General features: G+C 45.4%; 1 protein-coding gene across 1 annotated transcript in view; it reads right to left on the bottom strand.

Annotated features, from left to right (window-relative positions):
- DSCAM (DS cell adhesion molecule) overlaps window positions 1–5,264 on the bottom strand; it is a 718,109-nt gene extending 712,845 nt beyond the window's left edge. Inside the window, exon 1 of the mRNA XM_045558333.1 lies at window positions 4,743–5,264. Coding sequence (XP_045414289.1) covers window positions 4,743–4,785 — 43 coding nt within the window. The 5' untranslated portion in view covers window positions 4,786–5,264. The remainder of the gene's footprint in view (window positions 1–4,742) is intronic.
- Window positions 5,265–24,369: the final 19,105 nt, after the last annotated feature.

Here is a 24,369-nt window from a genome sequence, read left to right on the forward strand (position 1 = left end):
CCACCTCCAGACGCGCGCGCGCCACGCCGGGCTCCCTCTCCAGTTCGGAAGCGGGTATGCAAATGCACCCTCCGCGGACCCACCGGTCCGCCGCATCACCTCTTTTCCCTTTCCGGGCACCTTCCAGGTTTCCAGATACTGCTGTGAACATGCATGGTCCTCCGCTGTGCAATTGAAAACAAAGGCTGCCGGACGGACCCTGCCTGGCCTGCCGTCGCCCGGGCATTGCTCCTGTTAGCCGAACTCCAGCCCCGGAGTGCGGACGCCGAGCACCCAGAGTTCCCGGGGAGGCGCCCCGAGGAAAACCCCTGCCGCTGTGCGGAGCAGTCCTTGCTGGAGGCGGCCGCCCCTCGGGCTCTGCTGCGGGCTTGCTGCACGAGTCTTGTGAGGTTTGCCGCCCACTAGTGTCCTACGGCGGGGACACAACCGACATGCAGGTAGCAGCACCTCACTCGCTCCCAGCCTGACAGTGCGGCCGCCAAGGCCCAGCATGCACTTCCGCGCAGCGGCCCAGAAAATGCCCAGACGCGCTCGTGTGCGCGGGCGCACCCCAGGGTCTCCGCCGCTCGGCGAGGTGGGCCGGACGCGCACGATAACCGAGGACGGGGGAGTGCTCGTTTCTGAAAATGCTACTGAACGCTCTGCCTAATTCCACACGTATCCTTTTTCACTACTATTAATTATGTATGAGCCACATTCATAATTTCATGCGTAGAATTCAGCTAATTTTACGAAATCTGGATGGATGCCATACATTTTGTACATGCATCCACTTGAGAAATCCATCATTTTATATTTCAAACCTAAATGTCCAATCTCATACAGTGATCATAGGTTTTTCTTTATAAAATGACCTCCTCCTCCCCCACTTTACATCGAGTGTCAACACGCATCGAATTGAATCTCTTTTTAAAACACTCAGTGCACCTCAGCGCAGACACATCAAAGATAAAACTACTTTGCCAGCTACATGGAGGTCCAGGAATTAGAGATTTCAATTGGCAATTATATTAAGTCAAAATTAGTCCCCCTACCAGAATGCAGTATTGCACTGGTTCTGCCCCGTGACCCACGGATTCCCCAAGGCGGCAAACTGTGGTCACACCAGTGAGGCAAAGGGGAGAGTCACAAAGTGGAGAAGGATCAGCTGGCATTTATTAAAGGTCTGCATGGCATTTTGTTTTCCTACAGAGGGCATCTTGTAGGGGCATGCAGCTTGAGTTAAAAGGCCTAGGAACTGCAGATGAAACCTGAAAATCTGGGGTAGAATTTTAATCTGCTTAATAAAGATGTGGGAGGGAGAGAAGCCCTGAAATCATTCACCTAATAACATTTTTCCTTACATACATTACATTTATGTGAATTAAATAAAAATCACCTTCAAAGCCCCCAAGGTGCATTTGTACTCACAAAGCTCTGCTTCTGCATTTAAATAAAATATCAAGTGTGTGCTTTGTAATTCCCTATCAAGGGAACCGATGGTGCCCAAAGGTGCTGCACGCCACCGTCGCTTTGATAAGCACATTCTCACTCCCATCACCCCACCCTCAGTAATCTCCACCATGCTTGGGCCCCCTGAAATCGGATGCAGTAAAGCTCCAAATCCCACAGCGCAGGGAAAGACCATGTCAAGGATGTGTGTGTATAAAAACAGAGATGCTAGGATACTAGCAAAAATGTGTATAATACCTCTGCCGATTCTTCACCATTCTGCTTAACTGAAGGCCCATCTATGCTTATAACTAGAATGTTCCCTTTGGGGTTAAAACCAAGAGAAATTGTGATGAAACACAATGCAGTGGGATGCGTGAGCTGAGAAGATGTAGAGGGACGTGTGTGGGTGAGTGTCTGCACATATGTGTACCCCAGTTCCTTGCACTGTAACAGAAGCTCTTGTGTATTTCCAGAACATTGCAGAACAAGTTGACTGCCTTAACACATGATTACTGCACCTTATCAGGTGAGGTCATTCATTCAAGGGTTTAACCCATGAAGGGACTGGCCTCAGACTTCTGGGTTTTTGCCCAAAATATTCTCTGCAGCCTGTCCAGCAACCACATTTTTATTAAGAAATAAATGTATATCCCATACATGCTCCTGCCTGCTGTTAAAATGCAGATATATTACAGGCTTATTTTATCAGCACCCCAAATATTAAACTAGATAATCTTTTACAAATGAAAAAAATATTTTTTATCATGTCAGGCATTTTGGTGGTTGAGGCCTAGCAGTAATCAGTTCAGGTATTAGAATTCATAAATCTTTTAATACACATTCAGAAAATTTTCAAAATTAAGGTAGACCAAAATATGACAGTTGTTGATTTAAAAAAATACTTCTCCATTTTTTTAAGTCTCATTCAGATAGGTAGGAACCATTTACTTTCACATTTTTGAAATATGAACAGGCAACGTTCCAAACTGGACTCTTATTTTATTTTGACATGACTATAGATTTTATGATCCTTTTCACAATATGTATTGAACATCATTCCTTAGAAAACTCCTTAAAGCTGGCTGCCCCCAAAAGTGAAAGATCTCAAAGCTCTACAGTCAAGCTTTAAAAAAAAAAAAAAAAAACACCCTTGATCATATAAAGAGAGGGCCATTTTTATATAAGATAGTTCCACAGCTTCCTGGCAGATAAGATCAGAACACATAATACAGCAATGTAAAATATTCATTTTCGTGTACTGGTTATGCCTTATATTGTGTATTCTACCTATATTCATTACAGTAACAATGATGGTGATTAGCAATTGATTTTAAAAGTCTTCAACAGAAGATAACACTCACACAACTCAATACATGTATGTCTACATGTTCGTTGCATATATTTTCCATATTGGAGAAAAATATTTGAGGCTTTATATGACTTTTCTATGATTGTTTATTTTAGTTATAAAATATTGATTTAAAAAAAACCCAAACACATATATAGCATCTCTGTATCAGAGAAAGATTATCATAAACTCTTCCATAATATTTTTGTCATACATAACTTAAACCGTTAATAGATATTGGTTGACTGACAACCAGAAGCACAACCTCTTTCATCATCATGAAACACACACTTCCCAACAGGGTAGAAATTTTGTTTCATCCTCTAACCCAGGCCTTTTGGAGGAGTCCAGAGATGTACAGACTGACAGGCGAGACAGGCTGTCAGGGCTCTGTGGCTTAGGAACACATCTATGAGCATTTGTATGTTTCTTATGAGGGCGCATGAGCAGAACAGCAGAAAGGGCTGCCTTCCCTGACACATCTCCACATGTTCCCTAAAGCAGATCTTTTCCCCTAAGGGAAATTCCCAGGAGGATGCAGGCCAGGTATAGTGCCCTCTGGGAAAGGGAAAGATGCGAGCCTTGTCAGAACTTGTTGCAATTCTTTTCTGCTAGGAAATCTCAAAATGAAAGTTTCAAACACTTTGCTTTAGGTTATATCAGAGAGCAAAGTGCCATTTGAATGTTAATTTGGGGAGTTCCTTCTTTCAACTCTACCTTTATCTTAGTCATCATTTTTTAAAAATTTGACATTTATGCTTTTTTTCCTGGCCTGTTGGTATGTTGATTCTTTAAGCAATATCTAGGTAGGCAAAGAAAATGCACTACTATGCAGCCAGAGCTTCCCTGTGTATCTTCCAGGAAAATCTTAGAGCCTCCCTTTGCTTCTGGTATTTTCTCACAAGGGCCAGATTTCCTCTCTCCTCCTCTTTTCCCTTCTCCTCTCTCCTCTCTCTCTCTCTCTGTCTCCCTCTCCCCCCTCCGTAGGGGATTCTGCTTAATGGTTTAATCTAAACTGTCAGCAGGTTATACATTGTATGCAGATGTGTGTTCCAAAATTTGAAATGGGAATTTAAGCTGTAGCTACTCCCAGGCAATGTCAAATGATGACAATTTCCTCTCGTTCCCACATGAGAGGAAGCCATTCATACATGTAAGTTCATATTTACGTGTGACAGGTAACCTAAGGTGCAGTCACACTTAGTAACTGTGTCTGACTGAGTCAAGAGCAATAGCTTTCTAAATACCCAGGAAGAAGGCATTTCAAATTATAATATTGGCTGGGCATGAGGAGAGGAATGCTGTTTACAATATTCACTGATTTCATTTTCACAACTATACAGGTGTTTTTTTAAAAATTTGTCAACATTTCAGATGATGTAATGCTTATCAGTGCATATTTTTACATAAACGACCGTGAGGAATATGTAGTACCAAAGGGGGGGGCGCATAGAAGGATAGATCTTTCTTAAAGCCTTCATTACTGCTGGAGATAAATTGTAGTAGAATTAAAGCACATGTTTTAAAAGCTGAAAAATCTTTAAATCTGAAGGCAAATGTTCTTCATCAACCCCTGCACCTGCCTGCACTTGGCTTGTCATATCCCTTTTCAGGTTGCAATAGGCAAAGTGGCGATCTTCCTGTCTCTCCTCCTGTCACCAAACCTGGTTTATTCTGAATGAGGCAGCTATCTAGTACTGGAGTTAGGCTCCGAGCTGTCACTTGGCTAGGTAAGCTCCTTCAAATGATTACAGAGCAATTTCTCCCCCAGCCTCTCTTCGTTGCCACCTCTCCTCCCCAAAGAAATAAAAATAATATTGAAAAAATAAATGAAAGCACGAAAATTTGAACACAGATGGGGGGCAATGGGAGAAGACTTTCCCCATGCATCCAACCCCCCCACCACCACCCCCGCCGTGAATTATAAGAAATGAAATTCATCACAAACCGAAAGGCTCACCATTCGCGAAGCTCTGGAACAAGGAGAGAGCCAGTATCCACATGCCCCTGCCGCTCCCCGGCCTCCCGCGAGCGAGCGACGAGCCGGCCTCGCCCCCCGCGCTCCGCCCGGCCCGGCTCCGCTCGCCGCTCGGCACCTGCCCGGGGGCCGCCGCCCGCCCGCCGCCAGCCGAGGACGCGCCGCCGGCGCCGCCGCCGCTGCCGAGCCGCCCGGGCACGCGGCGCGGCCGGGCTCCGGGGCGACGGCTGCGCTCCCGCACACCTGCTCCCGGGCGCCGCGCCCACCGCCGCGGCCGCAGCCCAGGTGCGCCGTCAGCTCAGGGGGCCCCCGGCAGCTCGGCGGGTGCACACAGCCGCGGACGCGGGCGACAGCTCATCCCGGGCGCCCGGCGCCCAGAACGCGCAGCCGGCGGCCTCCCGTGCGCCAGCCTCACCCTCCGCATCCAGGCAGCAGGCGGGCGGGCAGGCGCATCTTTCCCGGGCTCGGGCCTCGATCACACGGATGCCTGGGCTGCCCTTCCCTGCCTGTGAGCCCCGCGAGCCAGCGAGCGGCGCGGAGGCGAGCGGGGACCCCTCCCCTGCCTCTGGCCGCTGGGGCGCTCTGCAGTCTTAAAGCAGCAGCAGGGAAGTGCGGGCGAACTGAGGCAGGACCGGGCAGCGCGCAGCCACCGCACAGTCACGCACAGTCATCAGGATGAATTTCTTAGAGGCTTAAATAATCATTTCAGCAGCCGATTATTTTCCGGTATTTTCTTGCCGGCTGCTAGTAAGATACGGCCAGGGCGACTGTTGCAGAAGGTTGCCTGCTACACAGGGGTGACCGAGAAATGTTCGTAGTTTTAATAAAATGTACAGCTGGATTCGGATTCCGTATTTACTCTCAGAAAAGTCCAGTTCATTTGCCTAGAGGGAAACACTGCCTCCAAATTCTGGCTGCTGCTGTACAGATCTCTATGATTTCACGGGCTAATTTTTAATTATCTCGAATACATTGTGGAATACAAACACAAGCAGTTCTAATTTTGCTCTCTGAATGATGCATAAAAAAGCTGATTAAAATTGTTGATAATTTGAGTACTCCCAGACATGTAACTCCTTTCACATTGCTGTCCAAAGCCGGCATGATAACGTTTCCTGAATGTTCTGTGTGGTTCTTGAAGTCACAATAATATTCAAACGAAAGCTCTTTAAAGGGCATACATCCATATTCCATCCATCACTTTGCAAAATCATGACCGGCAGCGTTAGAATGCACTCAGTTTAGGATGCAAGATAGAATATCAGAGGCAGGGCAATAAGGAATGAGGAAAAGCTTTCTCTGGTGGGGGGGGGGAGGTTTCTTGGAAAACTGGGTGGGCTTCCTGAGCACCGAGTCCCTCCTGCCTAGCCTCCAGTGCCCCTGCACACACAGAAGGGGAACCAGGCACACCTCAGGCAGCTTACAAAACAGCACAGGCAAAGCAATGGCGAGGCAGGGACAAAATGGTGCTTTACCAGGCTTGGGCACAAGATGGCCAGGCCCTGTGTACTGGGCAGGGTCAGCTGAGCCGGTGATGCTGTCCTCGCCGTCGCTCTGCATCTGCAGGTGATCACGTGCTGCCGCCCACTCAGGCTGGCCGGCCCAGCCCTGTACCACGCTCCTCCGGAACCAGAGCGTCTTCCCGCTTCCCAGACACCGGGTACTGGCTCCCGGGCCTGCCCGCATGCATCCAGGAAGGCGGGCGGGACCCGGTTCCACCCTGCGTCTAGCCGGCTGGCCCACTCATTCAGCCCACATATTCCTAGCTGCACGCCATTCAGCTCGCAAATTCCTAGCTGCACACCAGCCGTCTGCAGGCTCCAGCCAGCATTGACCCTTCTGCTCTCAAGCACGGGGTCAGACACAGCCTGGGTCCCATCCCAGCGCTCCACTTACCAGATGTGGGGCTCGTGCGTGTGACTTGAGCCTCGTTTTCCTCCTGTGCAGAACAGAAATTATCAGAGTTCCCACACACACGGTTGTGAAGATCTGAGGGCCTGGTGCTGGCACATGGTCACTGTAGTTATTACTGAGTTTGGGGGCAGGGCTGGCTACATGATTTGCAGGATCCACTGCAAAATGATAAAAAAAAAAATCACCATTAAAAGTACTAAAATAGAAAGCTTCCTCCTTTCTTTCGCAGGCTCTCACAACCTGGCGTGGTGTCTTTTCTTTGCTACCTAGCGCTGAGCTCCCTTGGGCATGGGAATGTTCGAGGTGAGAGCAGCCCCTCACAGGTGCCAGGGCCCTGCCAGGTGACTCAGGGCAGCATGAGTCACCTACACCTGCGGGTAGCTTCCCGTCCTTTGCTGGGCCCAGCCGAGGTTGGGGGATACGGGAGCCACTCCACTGTGTCCCTCTTCCACGACTACGGCCCAGTGTGCTGTGGAGCGGAGACCTCGCAGGATTGTGGCCTCCAGTCTTAGAGGCTCTCGGTACCTGGATGGGAGGTGGGTGAGAGGCTCCAGTCCCATGTGGAACGGGCCCTGGCACTGCCTGTCTGACGCAGGGACAGTCGCTGTCTGGCCTCACCCAGAGATCTCACTGTGTCCTGCACGCATGCCCAGACCCTGCTGGCACGGGCACCGCCAGGGCGCAGAACACAGACCTCCTGTTGCCACCTATTGGAGAACAGCGACAATTGCAGGGGCAGAGGCTGGGCAAGACCCAGGGAACACTCTAGGGTGGGGTTGGGCAGCCAAGAACCCCTCCGGGGGTGGCAAGTAGCAGGAAGGTGCACAGCCCCAGCTCCAGTCCCCCCTGTGTGTTCCTTTCTCCCATCAGACTTCAAAAACATGATTTCAGGAGCAATATTATTAACAATTTCAAGATGGAGACCACAGAGCATTCAACCCCAAGTTCAGGCCCTTCAGAGTGTGGGACAGGGAGGGACCCCATGCCATTGCACTAGTGCCACTCCACGAGGCCAACCCATTGTGGTTGTCTATCTCTCCTGTCCGCCACAGGCTGAATGGGCTAAGGATCTTGAATGGGCCTAACATGCACACCAAACTTTCTTTTCATATGTATTTATTTAACATACTTCGGTAAAAAACCCACTAATATCCCACTAAACTGTGAGCTCCATGAGACCAGACTCCCTCCTGTTCCGCAAGGTACCCTCAAGGCCTGGCACATGTATGCACTCGGTACATACCTGTGCACTGGAATGGCGATCTCTAATGCAGGTAGAAAGGGAGCCTGCCCTAAGATGCACACACACAAGTACACCTTAAAGCCCTGTGAAACTTAGAAGAGAAATAGAAAACTGTACTTCATATTCCCTCTCATAGCAGCCTTTTAGGGGAAATGACAAGTTCATTGAGCCCTCGAGTTCAGTTGTGAGGTCAACATGCAAACCCAAATCAAGGAAGGGAGGCATTCTAGCCCTGAGAGTGTAAACATCCGGAAAAGCCAACTTTATATAAGAGGTTAGGTTTAACATGATTCCTCCTTTGGTATTCCTGATCGGCGTGATACCTCGCCTCTGGAAGAGCACCCTTTGACCTGGATCAATTCCAGGTGGCATCGTCTTTCCCCACCCTGCCTTTCTACGGCTCTGGGTCACCTTTCATAGCTGAAGAGAGACGAAGTCAAAGAGGCCACCTTTATGCCCACTGAACTGTTGCTAAATAGAAACAATGTGCACTTGGGGAGCTACATCCCAGTTACGGTTTCTGTTTGTCCTCCACTTTCTGTTGGACAACTGACAAGAGCACCCAAAGCAATGGCATTTGAGCCATGCGCTAAAGGAAGGGTTGGGGTAGACCGTCATCAGGGATGAGTGAGGAGGTCAGGCAGGAGGGTGGCCACAGGGGGAAGGCTCGCTCCTGCTGCCCTGCATAGTGAATTCCGATCAAGACAATACATAGCTGCCCACATGGGACCTGTATTAATTTCCTGGGGCTGCTGAGACAAAGGTTCACAAACGGAGTAACTTAAAACAGAAATGTATTATCTTACAATTCTGAAGGCTAAAAGTCCAAACTCCAGGTGCTGGTTTGGGCTCTACTCCTTCTGGACCTTGCAGGGGACAATTCTTTCTTGTCTCTTCCTAGACTCTGGTGAGTGCTGGTGATCTTGGGCACTCCATGGCTTGTGGCTGCATCACCCCAACCTCTGCCGTGTCCTCACATAGCCTCTCCCTGCGTGTGTGTCCCTGCGTCTCCTCTCCTCTTCTCATAAGGACGGCAGTCACATTGGATTAGTGACTCATCCTTCTCCACTGTGACCTAGTCTAACTGATTATACCTGCAATGACCCTACTTCCAAATAAGGCCACGTTCTGAAGTACTGTGGGTTAGGATTTCAACGTATCTTTTGGTGAAAGGGGAACATAATTAAACCCCAACGGAACCCAAGATGCCTGAAATCAAAAGGCAAGAGGCAGGAAAGGCTTCCTGAGAGGAAGCAAGGCAAACTCGGACAAGGACACCGGGGCCTTTCTCCAGGACACACTTGGGGCCATCACGCTGCCCCCACAGGCCCAGAGAAGGAATTCAGACTTTATCCTGGAGTCTCAGTTTCTTCTCCTGGAAGATGGAATCATAACATCTGTTCTTTCCACCTTGGAAGATTGTTGAGATGCTTCAGTGAGACACAGGAGATGTCTCTGGTCAAGGCTACACAGAAAACAGCTACCTGGCACCATTGCTGTCTGCAACCAGACCTACAGAAACATAAATACATACTAATATATATTACTCCACAAAGCCTCACTCTGGCTGTCAGGTGTTTAGATTACCTGGAAACCAGGCACTATTGCACCTCTGGTCCCAGAACTGCAAAGGGCAGGGATGACCAAGAATGTCAGCAGCGACCAGCCCATTTCTTCCTCCAATGAACTGAGGGAGTCCTCCCACAAATACGTGGTGTGTGTCTGTTATCCACAGGTTGCTGTAATAGTTCCTGGGGAGCTGAAAGTTAGTGTAGGATGGACTGGGAGGGGCATAGGGAGCCTCTGGGCTGCTTGCAATGTTCTCCATCTGGGTCTAGGTGGGGGTTACGTGGGGACGTGCACATGTTAAAATTCATCAAATTGCACACTTAAGTCTTGCACACCTTACACACTTCACTATGTGTAAAAAAAAATAAAAAGGTGACCAAAATGCAGTCCCTACTAATTTCACAATTTACTGGGGGATTCAAGTAACAGCGACAATAATTTAATGAGATAAGCTCTACAGTTGGGAACTGACACATCTAATTCAGCTAGCCAGTGTGGGGTGGGGGGCGCATGCGCGCACGCACGCACTCTGGGATGAAAACTCTTGTGTGGCATGATATTGGGAGATACTTAAAGAGTGAAATGATCAGGACTTGGAAATACTTTTAGAGTGATGACAGTTGCATCATTCTCAGTATAATGGTATTGTAGCTTGCCACCAGCACGTATTCAGCATCTGTATGTCCAGTTCTATGCCAAGTGCTGGACACGCTCACCAAAGTCACTTCTTATCTGGGAGGTAAGTGCTGTTAACACCCTCCCCATTCTTCATATGAGGAAGCTTTGGCTCAGAGAGATCCAGAAACCCCCACTGTATACATCACCAGGCAGTTAGGGGCAGAGCTGGCCCTGAACCCAAGCCCGACACTCATAGGTCCTATAAGGACAGGTCCCCCTCTAAGTGGGGAAGAGACAGACGTGGGGAGAGGTGGGAAGGATGCTATCATGACTTCTGAAGTTCCACAGTGGACACTTGTGTGGACAGAGGAGACTGACCAAGCACAGGGACACCGTCACCTCTTGGAGGCTTTTATGTTCCCTCCAGCTCCTACCCTCACACCCCACAGTCTAGTCTTTATAAAATACCAGCACAATCCTGCAGTGCGCACACACACACACACACACACACACACACACCCCGATCGAATCACGGGAAGCCCTGGTCAAACTCTTCATTGCCCTCCAATCTCACACAGGGCGAGACCTCCCCCCACGTTCCAGCTCACATATCTGGCACTGGCTTCCTGGGTTTTGCTCCATCACGCCCAGCATATTCCCACACTCTCCCCTCAGACCCCCCGGTGGCCTGCCCCCCACTGCCACCACTGCCAGCGCCAACACCTTCTCTTCAGAGGGCCTTTCCCTGACAACCCCCACCCGTAGCATTTTCTACCCCATCAGTGCTTGTCTTCTGAGCTTTGTCTTCTGAATGTTGATTCATAAATATATGCATTCGTTTATTGGCGTATCCACCTGCACAAAAGCTGGGTTTTGTCTTTCCGTTCACTGCTGCGTTCCTCTCACCTGGGACAATGCTCACCGTGGCGTGAGTGGCCAATGAGTATCTGCTGAATGATGAAGAAAGATGGGTTTTGCAAGAGAAACCTCAAATGAGGCAAGACCCTTAGTGACAGCTCCCCCACGTCACACCCCAGGAGACCTAGAACTGGGATAGTGAAAGAAGACACCCAGATGGAGGGGGCATTAGAAAACAACTTCTTAGATATCACATCAACGTGCATAAACAGTTCATCAAAATAAATATTTCCTTACTCTGCACCGGGCAGGTGGCTGGCTTGTAGGCACTCTAACAAGGTATTTTTAAATGAAGACAGGTACTGAGTCTAGGGATTTGAATTATAAGAAAAGGTCAAGGCGGGGTTTGTATCAAATACACTTTAGAAGCAGAGAACACTTCAAAGGGAAACAGCCTGTGTGGAGAGAGCTGATCGAGGCCCACTGGGACTCCACGCAGGGGAAGGAGGCTGGGAAGAGAGCGGGCTGGGAGAGCAGGGACCGAGCCGCCTCAGGCATCCGCTTCCACCAGCCCCAACTCCTGTATACAGACGAGAGGGCTGCAAACTGCCCCCTCTTGACAGAGTAGTGTTCACACCGAATTCTGGAGATGGGCGGAGTGTGAGGCAGCTGTCCCTGGGGCCCGGTTACAAGGGGCCTCCCAGCTCCCAGGGTGGGGAAGGAATCCAGGTTTTAGCAAGGAGCTTTCAGCATTTGGGGACGTGACCCAGTGTGGCCCTGAGGACAGCAGATTGGGGAAGCAGCACAGAGCTCATTGCGCGGCCTCCGTGGCACCAAAAACAGCAGAACTCTGTGGCTTCGTGGATAGTTCATCAGACACCATGGAAGGGGGCTTTGATGAGATGCCTGAGGGGTCGCTGAGGGGGCTCCATCATCACTGGGGGGTGTATGAACAGGGAAGAACAAGAGTCCCAACCACCAGATGGAAGGGGAGGGGCCAGCCCTGTGCTCTGTGCACCCACAGCAGGTGACGTGGGTCTGGCACCCAGTGGTTAAGACCTGAGCTGGGGTCAGACCCTGGCAGGACCACTGGCGAAGTGACTTGTGTGGATTATTTAGCCTCTGGCCTCCAAAGCCTGGGCTATTAACCCTGCCTATGCCACAGGCCATGAAGATCAACTGAGTTAAAACCTTCCAGGTGCCTAGAACAGTGCCTGGCATGCAGACACCCAAAGCCCCAGTGCCTGTAAATAAATATTTACCACTATTACTGCTGCCACCTGCTGCTGCCATCCTTGCAGTTGTCCTTAGTGAGGGTTCATGCCTTGAGGCAAGAGCAGAAGAAAAGGGTAAGATGTCAGAGACAGATCAGGAACATGGAAAAGACAGGGAAAAAAGTCAATGCAGAAAAAAAAAAAGAACAAAACTGTACGGAGATTTTTCCTTTTAATTTACTTGAACCACATTTGAATGGCTTGAGAGAAGTCAGATAAATTAGGGATAAGATAAAACTGGACCCTTGCCTCATTTCAGACACACTTAAAATGCTTAATTTAAAAACTGAACAAGAAAAATATTTGAATAATAAAAAAAGTAAGACTAAGCAATTCAGATAGAGGAATATTCTGGAGAATGTATGTATCGCCCAGGGACGAGGGATACATTTTTAAACATGATAGAAACCCAGAAGCTATGAAATAAAAGACAGTCAACTGCGAATACTTCTAAATGGCAAAATATACAAAAACAAAGTCCGAAGACAAATGGTGGGTGGATTGAGGGGCACACCCACCACATGCACATAGACAAAGGCCGAATATCAATAAAAGGTGGAACATCTACCAGTTGATAACAAAAGACAAGATTCCACTATGAGCATTCAGAGGAGAGGAAAACAAAACAACCAATAAACTTGAGAAATAGCAGAACCACATCAATAGGCAGGGAAATGTAAATTTAAATAACAATGGGATATTGCTTCTCACCCAGCAGATGGAAAGGAATTAAAAGAAGTAGAAATTCTGCTGGTGGGTTGGGGGAAAGGACACTTGTAGACGTTGCTGGTGGCAATTTGAATGCTGTTGTACCTTTATTTTTAATGCATTCTGTCAACACCTATTTACAAACAAACAAACAAAAAACCACTTACCCTTCAATTTAGTAGTCTTTCTTAGGCATCTATCCTATTGAGGTTAAAAACATAACCAGAACTTAAAGCATATGTACAATGCTATCTGCTGCTGTTTGCTGAGAAGAGAGAGAGAGAGAGGGAAGGAAGGAAGGAAGGAAGGAAGGAAGGAAGGAAGGAAGGAAGGAAGGAAGGAAGGAAGGGAGGGTGGGAGGGAGGGAGGAAATCTGAGTGCTCATCCCTGATGGATATTGAATAAATTTTGGAACATACAATCATCAGAACATTTTAGTCATAAAAAAATTCAGTGATGTAAAAATATTCTCACTATATTTAATTAATTGAGAAAAGCAAGATACAGAGTATATGAAATATCTCACTGTTGTAAAGCAAACAAACAAAAACCTGTATCTGCACGTGTGTGTGATCCTGTAAGAGGGGAAAATGTTGCACATCAAATGTAAACATCTGTTACCTGCTTGGGCTGAGGTGGAGAGAGGAGAAGAAAGAAAGGTTAAAAAAACCTAAAACAGTGGGGGGATAACTTAGGAAAAACAACATTTATAACATGACCTCACTTATGTAACATACAACTGTTAGAATGAAAATGGTAATGGTATTTCTCTATGTCGTGGGATATCGGGGTTTTGTTTGTCTATTATTTTTTCTGGGTTGTTTGAATTTTTTTATTTTCTTCATAAAAATATCTAAAATCAAGTTAAAAGTCAATGAAGAAGTAAAATAAAGTAAATTATGAAACCAGAGATGGTTTGTGTACCACGATACAGGGAGCAGGTTCTTCATGCACGAGCTAGAAATAAATGTCAGTATTTCTTGTCTCCTTCGCTTCTGACCTTTCTGGTCTGGCCTAGGGGAAATCTAGGCGTGAACCCACTTCCCTCCATACTTGCAGGTCTGCAAGCCTGTCCTCCCCACACTGTTTGTTACTTCTCCTTCTTGCCACCCACACCCTCCTGAGAGTCCTCACGCAGACTGTGGGACTTAGGTCTTGCTCTGCAGCTCCCCTGCGCTGCAAATGTGTTGGATCAGATCCCATTGTTACCTTTTCTCATTATTATAATCTCTAAACAAAGGAACATGCCTGTATTAGTCAAGGTTCTCCAGAGAAACAGAATCAATGGGATAAATATACCCTCTTAGGGAATATACTTGTGAGACCACCAATAGGAGAGATATATATCTCTCTATAGGAGCTATCTATATACATATATGTATGTATATATATATATATATATATATATATATATATATATATATATATATATATATATATAGACAGAGAGAGAGGGAGAGAGAGAGAGAGATCTTAGAGGGAGAGAGAGAAGAGATTTATCATAAGGTATTGGAGCACCTGATTATGGAGGCTGAGAAGTCCCACGGCTCGCCATCTGCACGTTGGAGATCCAGCAAAGTGGGTGGTGTGGTGCAGAGAACTGAGAGCTGGAGAGCCCCTGGTGCAGACCCTGGTCTGAGTCTGAAGCCTGAGAACCAAGAGCTCTGAGGGCAGAAGTTTGATGTCCCAGCTCAAGCAGTCAGGAAGAGAACAAATTCAACCTTGCTCCTTCTTTTTGTTCTACTCAGGCCCTCAACAGACTAGAGGATTCCACAGACACTGGGGAGGGCCTCTGCTTTACCCAGCCCACCAATTCAAATGGTAGTCTCTTCCCAAAACACCCTCCCAGACAAGCCCAGAAAGGACATGTAACCAGCTGTCTGGACATCCCATGAGCCAGTCAAGTTGACATGTGAAATTAACCATCACAGTGTCAGGTTCTCGTCCCCACTGTCCTGCAGAGGGCTGAGCCACAGAAGCCCAAACCCCACAGAGATAACAGGTGGGTGCAGAGCAAAGGACGGGAGGAAAAGGGCCTATTAATGTTTCCTGGGCTTCACTGGAGCAAGCCCTTGTGGAGGGAGTGTTTCATGGGAATGGGAGGGATGTAGAGTGGTTATGGAAGAAGGAGCAGAGTGTTCGTGGAGATCTGTGGTTGGAGAGGCTGGAAAGAGAGGAAGGAGAGGCCAGATCCCACCTCCACCTGCCGTCTTGCCCGTGGTTTCTGTCCGTTGCCTTGAGGAGCATTGCACGCGTGATGGGGGCCGAGGGCAGCATCCCCTCAGCTGAGGAAGGCCCCCTGGGAGCAGCCAGGAGCAGGGCTCTCAGTCCGTAGCGTAGCCAGTGGCATCTTTATACCAATTTCTGTGTGATTTCAACACATTTTAAGAAAAGGATTGAAGAGCAACTCTCAATATTTGTAAGGTATTTTAACTTTTTCATTAATATTTCTCTAGAAATAGTAATGGACATTATTCTAAAGATGGATATGAAGCAATTAGAAATTAACTAATATTTGGTTGTCAGAGCTATTGGGAGTCTTTGCTATCCAAGACAAATGTAGCCCATTCAGTTTTTATGAGATCTTTTCTAGAGCAGGTGGAAGTCTTCAGAGTATGATCCACAACGGGGACACTCACTCATTCGTTCAACAAAGATCCAGTGAGCCCCGGCTATGGACCAGGACTGTGAACAAGATACATCAGTGCACAAAGTAGATGGCAGATGTTTCTCTGGTGGTGCTTATAGTCAACATCAAGCTCCTTGTCTGGAAATTATACACACTCTTGTTTGTTTCTGAGAGCAACTCAAGGATGAGAACTTATTAAATCCTAAATAATATGTGCTCTGGTATTGCCTTTGAGATGTCTCTTCTCATGCAGTTTAGTACCATAGAAAACACGAGGCACTCACATACATGCAACTATGGGAAGGGATGAATGGCCCGCTCAGTGATGCTTACAGCAGCAACTGGGCACGAACAACCAAAGTGTCTACCATTAGGGGACTGATTAAACACGGGTGCACCCAGATCATGGAATACTATGCAACTGTTTCAATGACGAGGCAGCCTTAGGGCTCAGGTGACAATATCTCCAGATGTGCAGAAGTGAAAGAAGTAAGGAAGGAACAATAGTGGGTACCCTATGTTCCCACTTACCTAAAGAAATGTGTACACATGCAGATGACTCTCGTAGAGATACAAATGAAGCCATTATCAACAGTTGCATCTCAAAAGAGAGACTGCAGTAGGACATAGAAGGAATACCTAATTTCAGGAAGTCATTTTCTTTATCAAATAGACGTGTTTTTACTAATTTTACTTGATTTTGCTATGTGTAAGTATTTTTTTCAATTAAAAGTTATCAGCATAAAAAAGATACCAATGAGCTTTAAGAGGTCATTATATACAGTTCTACACTGCTCAACGTGTCAGCTTCTAGCCTTGTCTATTTCAATTTAAAGGTGAATTAATTAGGGCAAAATAAAGAATTTAGCTTCTCAGTTGCACTCACCACAGTTCAAGTGCAAATTAGCCACACACGGCCAGTGCAGATATAGACCATTTCCATTACTGTGGACAATTATATTGGACTATGCCAGATACTCTTTATGAACCTAGAGTCAGTGAATTTTTCATGAGATATTTGAGCCATTGTTCTTCATACCAGAGTCGACTCAAAAAAAAAAAAATACTGTAGATTTGTGCATTATGAGGTGAGCGTTTCCTTAAAATTAACACACATCTCTCCATTCTCCCCGTATTAACCAGCAAGAAAGAAACTCACTACTTCCACCTGTTTGTAGTGTCGTGATTAAGGCTCTAGGTTATGTTGCATATATTTTAAGTATTACAATGCTTGGGTACTTTAGCCCTATGACAACCTAAATTAATCAATATATATTGGATGCCATTTATAAGCATAATGTAATAAAAAGTAAGTACAAACCAAAAATAATCTGAATTTTTAATTGTTATATAAATACTGATACCGCCTCACTTTTTCCTGTCCCTCACGTTGTAGCTTGTTTAGGCTTCCGAGGTCCCTTCCAAAGCTGGGAAGCCCCAGTTGCAACCCCAGCTGAGCTGAGCTCGGGTAACTGTGGACATTGAAGGTTGTTATCAGTATTTTTGGCTCAATAAGCCAAAAGGCACCAACGAATGGTCTGGGGATTGCCCATCCATTTCTACCCTGGAAGTTTCATTTCTGTTTCTTAACCAGTCTAGTATGAATTTAAATCTTCTCTAGGCGCCCAAACTGGGGTCTTGGTCAGTTAAATGCCAAGGAAGTAACCTTTAAGACTTAGAAATCTTCTTCCAATTAGTGAAAGATAAATGCAGAGTTAGCACTTATCTTTGCCCTTCAGAGTGAAAGTGGCTGATTTTAAAATGCGCTCCCCCTCATGCCAAGCTACTTTCATGGCAGCTAATAGAATATCAGGACATCATCTGGCGTGGCCAGAGAGCTGTCCTCCTGAGACACCACCGTGGAGCACACGTGCACCTCGTCAGTTAATAATAGCACCTTCGACAAAGAGCCTGCGTCCAGCCATCTGCTAGGTTGGGGCTTTTCATAACCAACCACTAGAGGAGGAAGTGGGAGTGAATACAAAAAACTCTTTCACTCTGTTTCTCTTTTCTTCATTTGAACTTCCTAGAAGAAACCGCTCCGACCTGTCTCAGAGGAGAGAGCTTAAAACCTGCACAGAAAGCGCAGAGTTGCTGATTTACCTGCAAACAGGTATTCAGAACGACCTTATTGCTACCAGGAGAGGAATTAAATCTCCCAATGCTGCAAGCTCTCCTTTTTCTTATTCACAGACTTTTACAAGAATCACCTTAAAACAGCAACCTGGTCTGAACTCACTAGGCAGGAAAGTAAGGCAACACCAGGGCCCAGCCCAGCCCACAAAGAACACCCTGTCCTAAGCCAGGTAGCTACCAAAACAGCCTCAAGATAGGCCAGAAAAGGGAAGAGGTGGTGAAAGAGCATGTTTCTGCCAGTCACTGTTACTCAGACTGGGAAAACCTGGCAAATACCATTTTGTAATGGATCTGCTTCTATTCACGAGGTGTGAAGGAGCAAAATGTGATAGCATCCCTTGTATTTTTCTCTTCGTCTACCAAAGTGGTCTGAATAAAAATTAAACATCTATGGAAAATTTCACATTTGTCAACCATTGTCCAATCCATCCCTGTGGTAATTTTTAAGTAAATACATCCATGGTTCATTAACATGGCACTGATCAGTAATGACATCTTCTTCATAAATGAATTTTCCCAACAAATTTGTCTTTTATGGGAAAAAAAGGAACTTCTTCAAATAAAGATTAATATTGTCAACTTTAGAGTTGGGCAGATGAGGGTCAGAGTTTGTCCCTCCAATTACTAGTAATGACCTTGAGCAACTCACTTATTCTCCATTTGCCTCGGTTTCTCATCTGAAAAATGGGAATATCAATAGAACATAACCCACAAGATTCCTATGAGGTTTAAATAAAGCATCATCTCTGCTCAGAGCTGAGCCTGGTACGTCGGAAAAACTCCATCTGGCTATGTTGGTGACTTACGATTTTCAACCTTCTTAATAAATGCATACAGAGCATGATAGAATTTTTCCTGTTAGCTTAAGGCCACCGTTGGGAACAACATAGTGTGGGTCAGAGGCCTGTTTGTCTTTACACTTAGTGATCCTGTTGAATTCAGGGAATTCAACTGTTTGTTGCTTGGGACCGGTTCCTGGTACTCTCTCCCATATTCACTTATGGTTTTAAATCTTCTATAAGCCAGGAATATAGATGACCGATAAGTTAGTATTCTACTTAAGATCTATGTGAATGGAATCAAAGTTATTCGTTCTCCCATGAGAAGCACCTGGGGAGATTGATGTGGCGAGAAGCCAAGGCTTCAGCCTTTGATAAGTCCCCCAGGTGAGCCCAATGCCCAGGTGGGGCCTCTGCTGTCAGTACAGTAGGTGGAGGTCACTTCCCTCATCCCCTGATGGCAGCCCAGGCAGTCTGTGGCCAACCTGCACTAGGTGCGTCTTGGGGCAGGGTTGTCTAGGGCAACTTCTTGTCCTGTAGAAGGGCCAAGGTCCCAGACTGCCTCATAAGGCAAAGCCAATGCAACCCCCCAAGGGGAGACAGAAGGAAGAAATCACAGCAAATCCAGTCTTTCCACAAGTACTAACTGAGGTCACTGTGGCTGGGGTTTGTGCTAGGCACATAGGGTATGTTAGCAAATAAAACAGACATGGTCCTGAGCCCCCACATGCACAGAGGGGTGACAGGAAGGCCAATGAGGACAAATAATTGCACAAGTAGTTAAATGATTAAATAACTATATAAATAAAATGCAATTAAATAATTGTACTGCAGAAAGTGCTTGGATACAAAGTGTAAGATGCGGGTACACATTGCAAAGACGTCCTTAATCAAGGGTGAGTGATCACCCAAGGAGGACCAGAGGGTGGTGCTGTGCCCTGGGGTTGCCATAACCAAGTGCCACATGCTAGGGTGGCTTTAACAACAGAAGTCATTGTCTCACAGTTCTGGAGGCCAGAAGTCTGAGATCAAGGTATCAGTAGGGTTGGTTACTTCACAGGGCTCTGAGAAAGGGACCCATGCCCCGCCTCTCCCCCAGCTGCAGGTGGCTTGCTGGCAACCTTAGATGTCTCTTGGCTCCTGCTGCATCACTCCGATCTCTGCCTTCATGTTCACACAGTGTTCTCCCTGTGCACCTGTCTGTGTCCAGATTCCCCCTTTTTATAAGGACACCAGTCATACTGGATTAGGAACCACTCCAATGACCTCATCTTAACGTGATCATCAGCAATGACTCTATTTCCAAATAAGGTCACATTGGCAGGGACTGGGGTTTAGGGCTTCAAACATCTTTGGGGAGGACATATTTCAATCCATAGTGGGTGATAAAGAATTGGGCTGTGTGAAGGGGTGGAAGAAGAAAACATTACTGGAGGAAAAGCCTTCTGCCAAGGCCCTGTGTCAGGAGGGCTGCCACAGTGACCGGGTGTGGCTCAGAGCCCACGCACCGGAGCACAGCAAGCAAGAGTGGGGTGTGAGGTGCCCGCGGCAGGCTGTTGGAGGCTCTACGTGGCATCTGGGAGCCAACATGGGGGGAGATCATAAAACTAAGGGATGTAGCAGAACCAGCAAGAGAGACAGGAGGGAACTGCCCCTCTGTCACCTGAAGAAAGAGTGGAGGTCTAATTCTAGAGAGAGGCAAACAGTCTCTGGACTGAACAGTGTCAGGCACAGTGGAAAACAGAATCCAAACTGAAAACAGGAGATTAAAGAATTGTTGCCATAACAAACGTTGAGAATTCCCAGCTTCCTTCCCTGCTGGGCTCTTAGCGGTATGGCAGCGAGAGAGATGATCCTGGGATACCGATCAGTCCAGAAAAAGAGGCATGAAGATACTGACATGCGGATTCCTCCAGTGAGGCAAACCACACTTAACTTCTCAGTGCTTCTCAAACTTTAGCGTGAGTAATGGTTATGGTGCAAAGGGGTATTAAAATACAGACTCCTGGGCCCAACTACCAGAGACTCTGATTCAGAAGGTCTGGGAGGAGCTCAAGAATATGCAGGTCTAACACACACCTGGGAATGGCCCGTGGACAACACGTCAAGAACCACTGCTATAGAGAGTCAGCAAATTCATGGAATCAGTGAGCTTCCAACCAGCATTTTACAATTCTACTGGTAAACACAAGGAGAGATTAAGTATCCAAAATGACCAAAACATTTGAAGAAAACATCTATTATAAAAGACAGTGACCAAGACAAACAAAAAGGGAAGTGAGTCTTCAGAAATAAGAAAACTACATTAAATCAGTCATTATTCTCAGAGAGGAAAGATAAAAGACATGACATCTATAAAAATAAGAACACGTTATTTTTCTAAAAAGAACATTCAAAGATCAAAAGTAAAGTTCTTTGATATTAAAAACATGATAGTAGAATTGAAAAATTGAAAAACATATCTAGAAAGTAAAACAAAAAATTAAAGATAGAAAAATGGAGAGATAGGGTATTTTCCAGCCCATAGAGGCTGATATCTGAATTAAAGGCGTTCCAGAAGGAGTAGAGGTCACATGGGGGAAGAGTAATCATCAAATAAATACTTCAGTGAATTTTCTCAAATCCAAAGGGCATGATTTTGGGGACTAAAGGGGCCCATCAAATATCCAGCACAACAGATGAACTTAGGCTACACCTAAGCACACTTACGTGAAATTTTAGAATATAGAGGCAAAGATGCCATAAACTCTTAGTGAAAAAAAAAAATTAGGTTTAAGACAAAAGATGGAGGGTCAGCATGGCATTGGATTTCTTTAAAATGGTATTAAAAGTTAGAAAACAGAGGGTCACATCATTCCAAACCATAGGTAAAATTATTTCCACACTAGAATTCCATTCCCAAGCCAACAATTAATAAGTAAAAAAAAAAAAATACATTTTCATAGTACAAGGTCTCAAAAATGTATGTTTTCTATATGCTTTATCAGGGAGTCACTGAAGGATGAGCTCCACTGAAATGAAATTGGAAACCAAAACAGAAGACATGAGGTACAGACAACAGAAGGTCTAGACCAAGACAGAGATGAAGGGCTGTCCGGGATGGGGTCAGGATCCCAGGATGCAGCTGCACCACAGCCTAGACAGCAACAAGTCCAGACAATACCTGGCCAGAAGCTCCTGTGGAGATGTCTTCAGAGATGAAAATCATAGGACACTTGAGTGTTGGAACATAGTGAAAGGAAAATTACACACATAGGAGAAAGTTTGGCATTTGTAATAAGTACATAAGAAACCAAGTAAATAAAACAGTCAAACAAATATTAATTTCAGAAAAAAAAATTATAAAAGGAGCAGGAAAAAGGTATTCTGTGCAGCTCAGCTGCGAATATTGATAATATTCAAAAACATTTAATATTAAAAATATAAACGTGCAGTATTGGTTTAACATTACAATTCTAATACCTTGAAAGAGGCATGATGGAGGTACACGTGTACAGCGATATATTAGAGTGAAATAGAGCTCAGTCTTCATCTGCTACTATGGGAAGTTAATAATACCGGAATTATTTTTGAAAAGGCTTTGTTCTCTGTGATTTCTAAACAAGGAGATAAGTTTTTAAAGTCAATGAAAAAGAGTTGAAAGCGATTTTCTCTAGGGAAGAGAGAGAGGAGGCCGGGATGTTATTTTTGTAGCAAACTTCATAAACTATGTGATTCTTCAAATTAAGTACATGGTTAAGTCTGAAAAAACTGAAAAACATTAGACCATATAAACATATAAACAAAAATAAATGAATAATAACATATAAATAGACACTTCTAGAATAGTGGCATCAGAGGCTGCATGGAGCCTCTCCCCAGTGAAATAACCATAACTAATAGAAAATGTTAAAAAAAAAAAAAGCACGTTTCTGGAAATTGTCCTAAAGGCATACAGGAAATGGAGAAGGATTATCTCAAGAAAACCAGTAGGAAAGTATCAAGAAAGCCTCAGTAAGAGCAGCTAGAGGCTGTAGCATCTGAGCCATGACCTGCTCTGTCCTCCTCCATGCCCACTGCAGTCTGAGAGTATCTACACTCCAGGCAGTTACAGCCAAGAACATGAGGCTACCACTTCCTCAGTTCCCACTCAAAAGCTACAGTTTCTCCCCAGGTCAAGGAAGCAGCCAGAATTTCTCACCCACTCCTTACCCCAGCTCTGTGCTGCAGAAGTTCAATTCCAAATAAGCATGTCCAAGATGTCAGGGGTTCCCAGCTCACCTGTAGGATGAAGATTCTGTACCAGAAGAAGCAAGCTAGGAATTCCAGAGCTACCACCCTCCTCAACACCTCACTCATAGATCAGGGTGTCCCTCAAGTGGAGGAGGCCTCTATTCCTACTGTCAGCTCAAGAACAGTGTTACAGAAACTCTTCCCAGGCAAACAGGCTGTAAAAACAGAGCTCTGTAACTGTTCCTAAGAGGGCTTCAAGCCAAAGGACATTGTCCAAAAATATGGAGATTTTGGTGGTGAACAATTAAGAGAAGGTTTATATTAATAGCTTCATAATATCAACAAGTGAAATAAATGGGAGACAAGCTAGAAGTTTAACATAGAGACCCATGGAGAGAGACAGTGAAGAAATGCCATCCTGAAGTCAGAACAAGCCTCAAAGACTAGCTTCAAATACTACCCCTGAAAAGGGGCCTGACTTTAATTGGATCAGACCGTGGAGTAATTTATGCCCTGGAGCATTGTCAAAAACAATAAAACAATCAGCTAGCAATTAGTGGAGGCTGATAGTTGGGTGTGATACCAAGAGGGAGAACAGCCTGAAGCTTAGCAAGAAGATCAAAGAAAGAGATGGTCAGAGAAAGTCTGGCTAAAACTACTGCCATGCTTGGGGGTGAGGGAGTGGCCAGGGGGACTTTGTGCATGCCCAAGACTGTACCTTGTGAGGGGCACCATCAAAGGCAGCACATTGCAGAGAAAATAGACGTCAACTCAACTAGTCCAGCCAAGTCACTAACAGGATAAAAAAGCAAATAATACCAGCAAGCCTCAAGGGAGGAAGGTTAGTATCCAGAGTTGCTACAATATATTATCTAAAATGCACATGTTTCCGTGAAAAAAAAATGAAAAGAAAAAGAAAGGAAAGGAAAAAAAACAGAAAATAGTGAATACATAGGACAAATTTAAAAACCAGACATCAGACAGTGCCTTTGAGAGACCCAAATTTTGGACTTAGTAAATGAAGTTATTAAAGCTGCTTTTATAAATATGTTCAAAGAGCTAAAGGAATCATGATTTATAAACTAAAGGAGAGCATGTTTGTAATGTTTCATCAAATGGAGAATATCAACAAAGATAGAAATTATAAAAACAAACCAAGTGAAAATTTTGGATTTGAAAAGTATACTTGCTAAAATGAAAAATTCACTAGAGGAGTTCGGCAATTGACATGAGCTAATAGCAGAAAGAATCAGTGAACTTGAAGATAGGCCAACAAAGATTATGAAATCAGATGGATAGAGAGAAGAAAGAATAACAAAAATTAACAGTCTCAATCAGTGTGGGGAATCATTAAACACACCAACAGACAAAGTTCAATAAACATATCAGAAGAACAGAAAGAGCACAAAAAAAATTCAAAGAAATAATGGCTAAAAACTGCTCAAATTTAACAAAAATCTGTATTCTATATATCTAAAAAGCTCAATAAATTCCAAGTCAGATTAATGTAAGAGACCCAAACCCAGACACATTATAGATAAAATGTTGCACGCCAAAGGCAAAGGCAAAGAAAAGTCTTGAAAGCAGCAAAAGAAAAACAACTGGTTACATACAGGGAAGCCCCAGTAATATTAACAGCTGACTTGTCATCGGAATCATTGGAGAGCAA

This window comes from Lemur catta, chromosome 1 (genome assembly GCF_020740605.2).
Source record: "Lemur catta isolate mLemCat1 chromosome 1, mLemCat1.pri, whole genome shotgun sequence".
NCBI classification, from domain to species: domain Eukaryota; kingdom Metazoa; phylum Chordata; class Mammalia; order Primates; family Lemuridae; genus Lemur; species Lemur catta.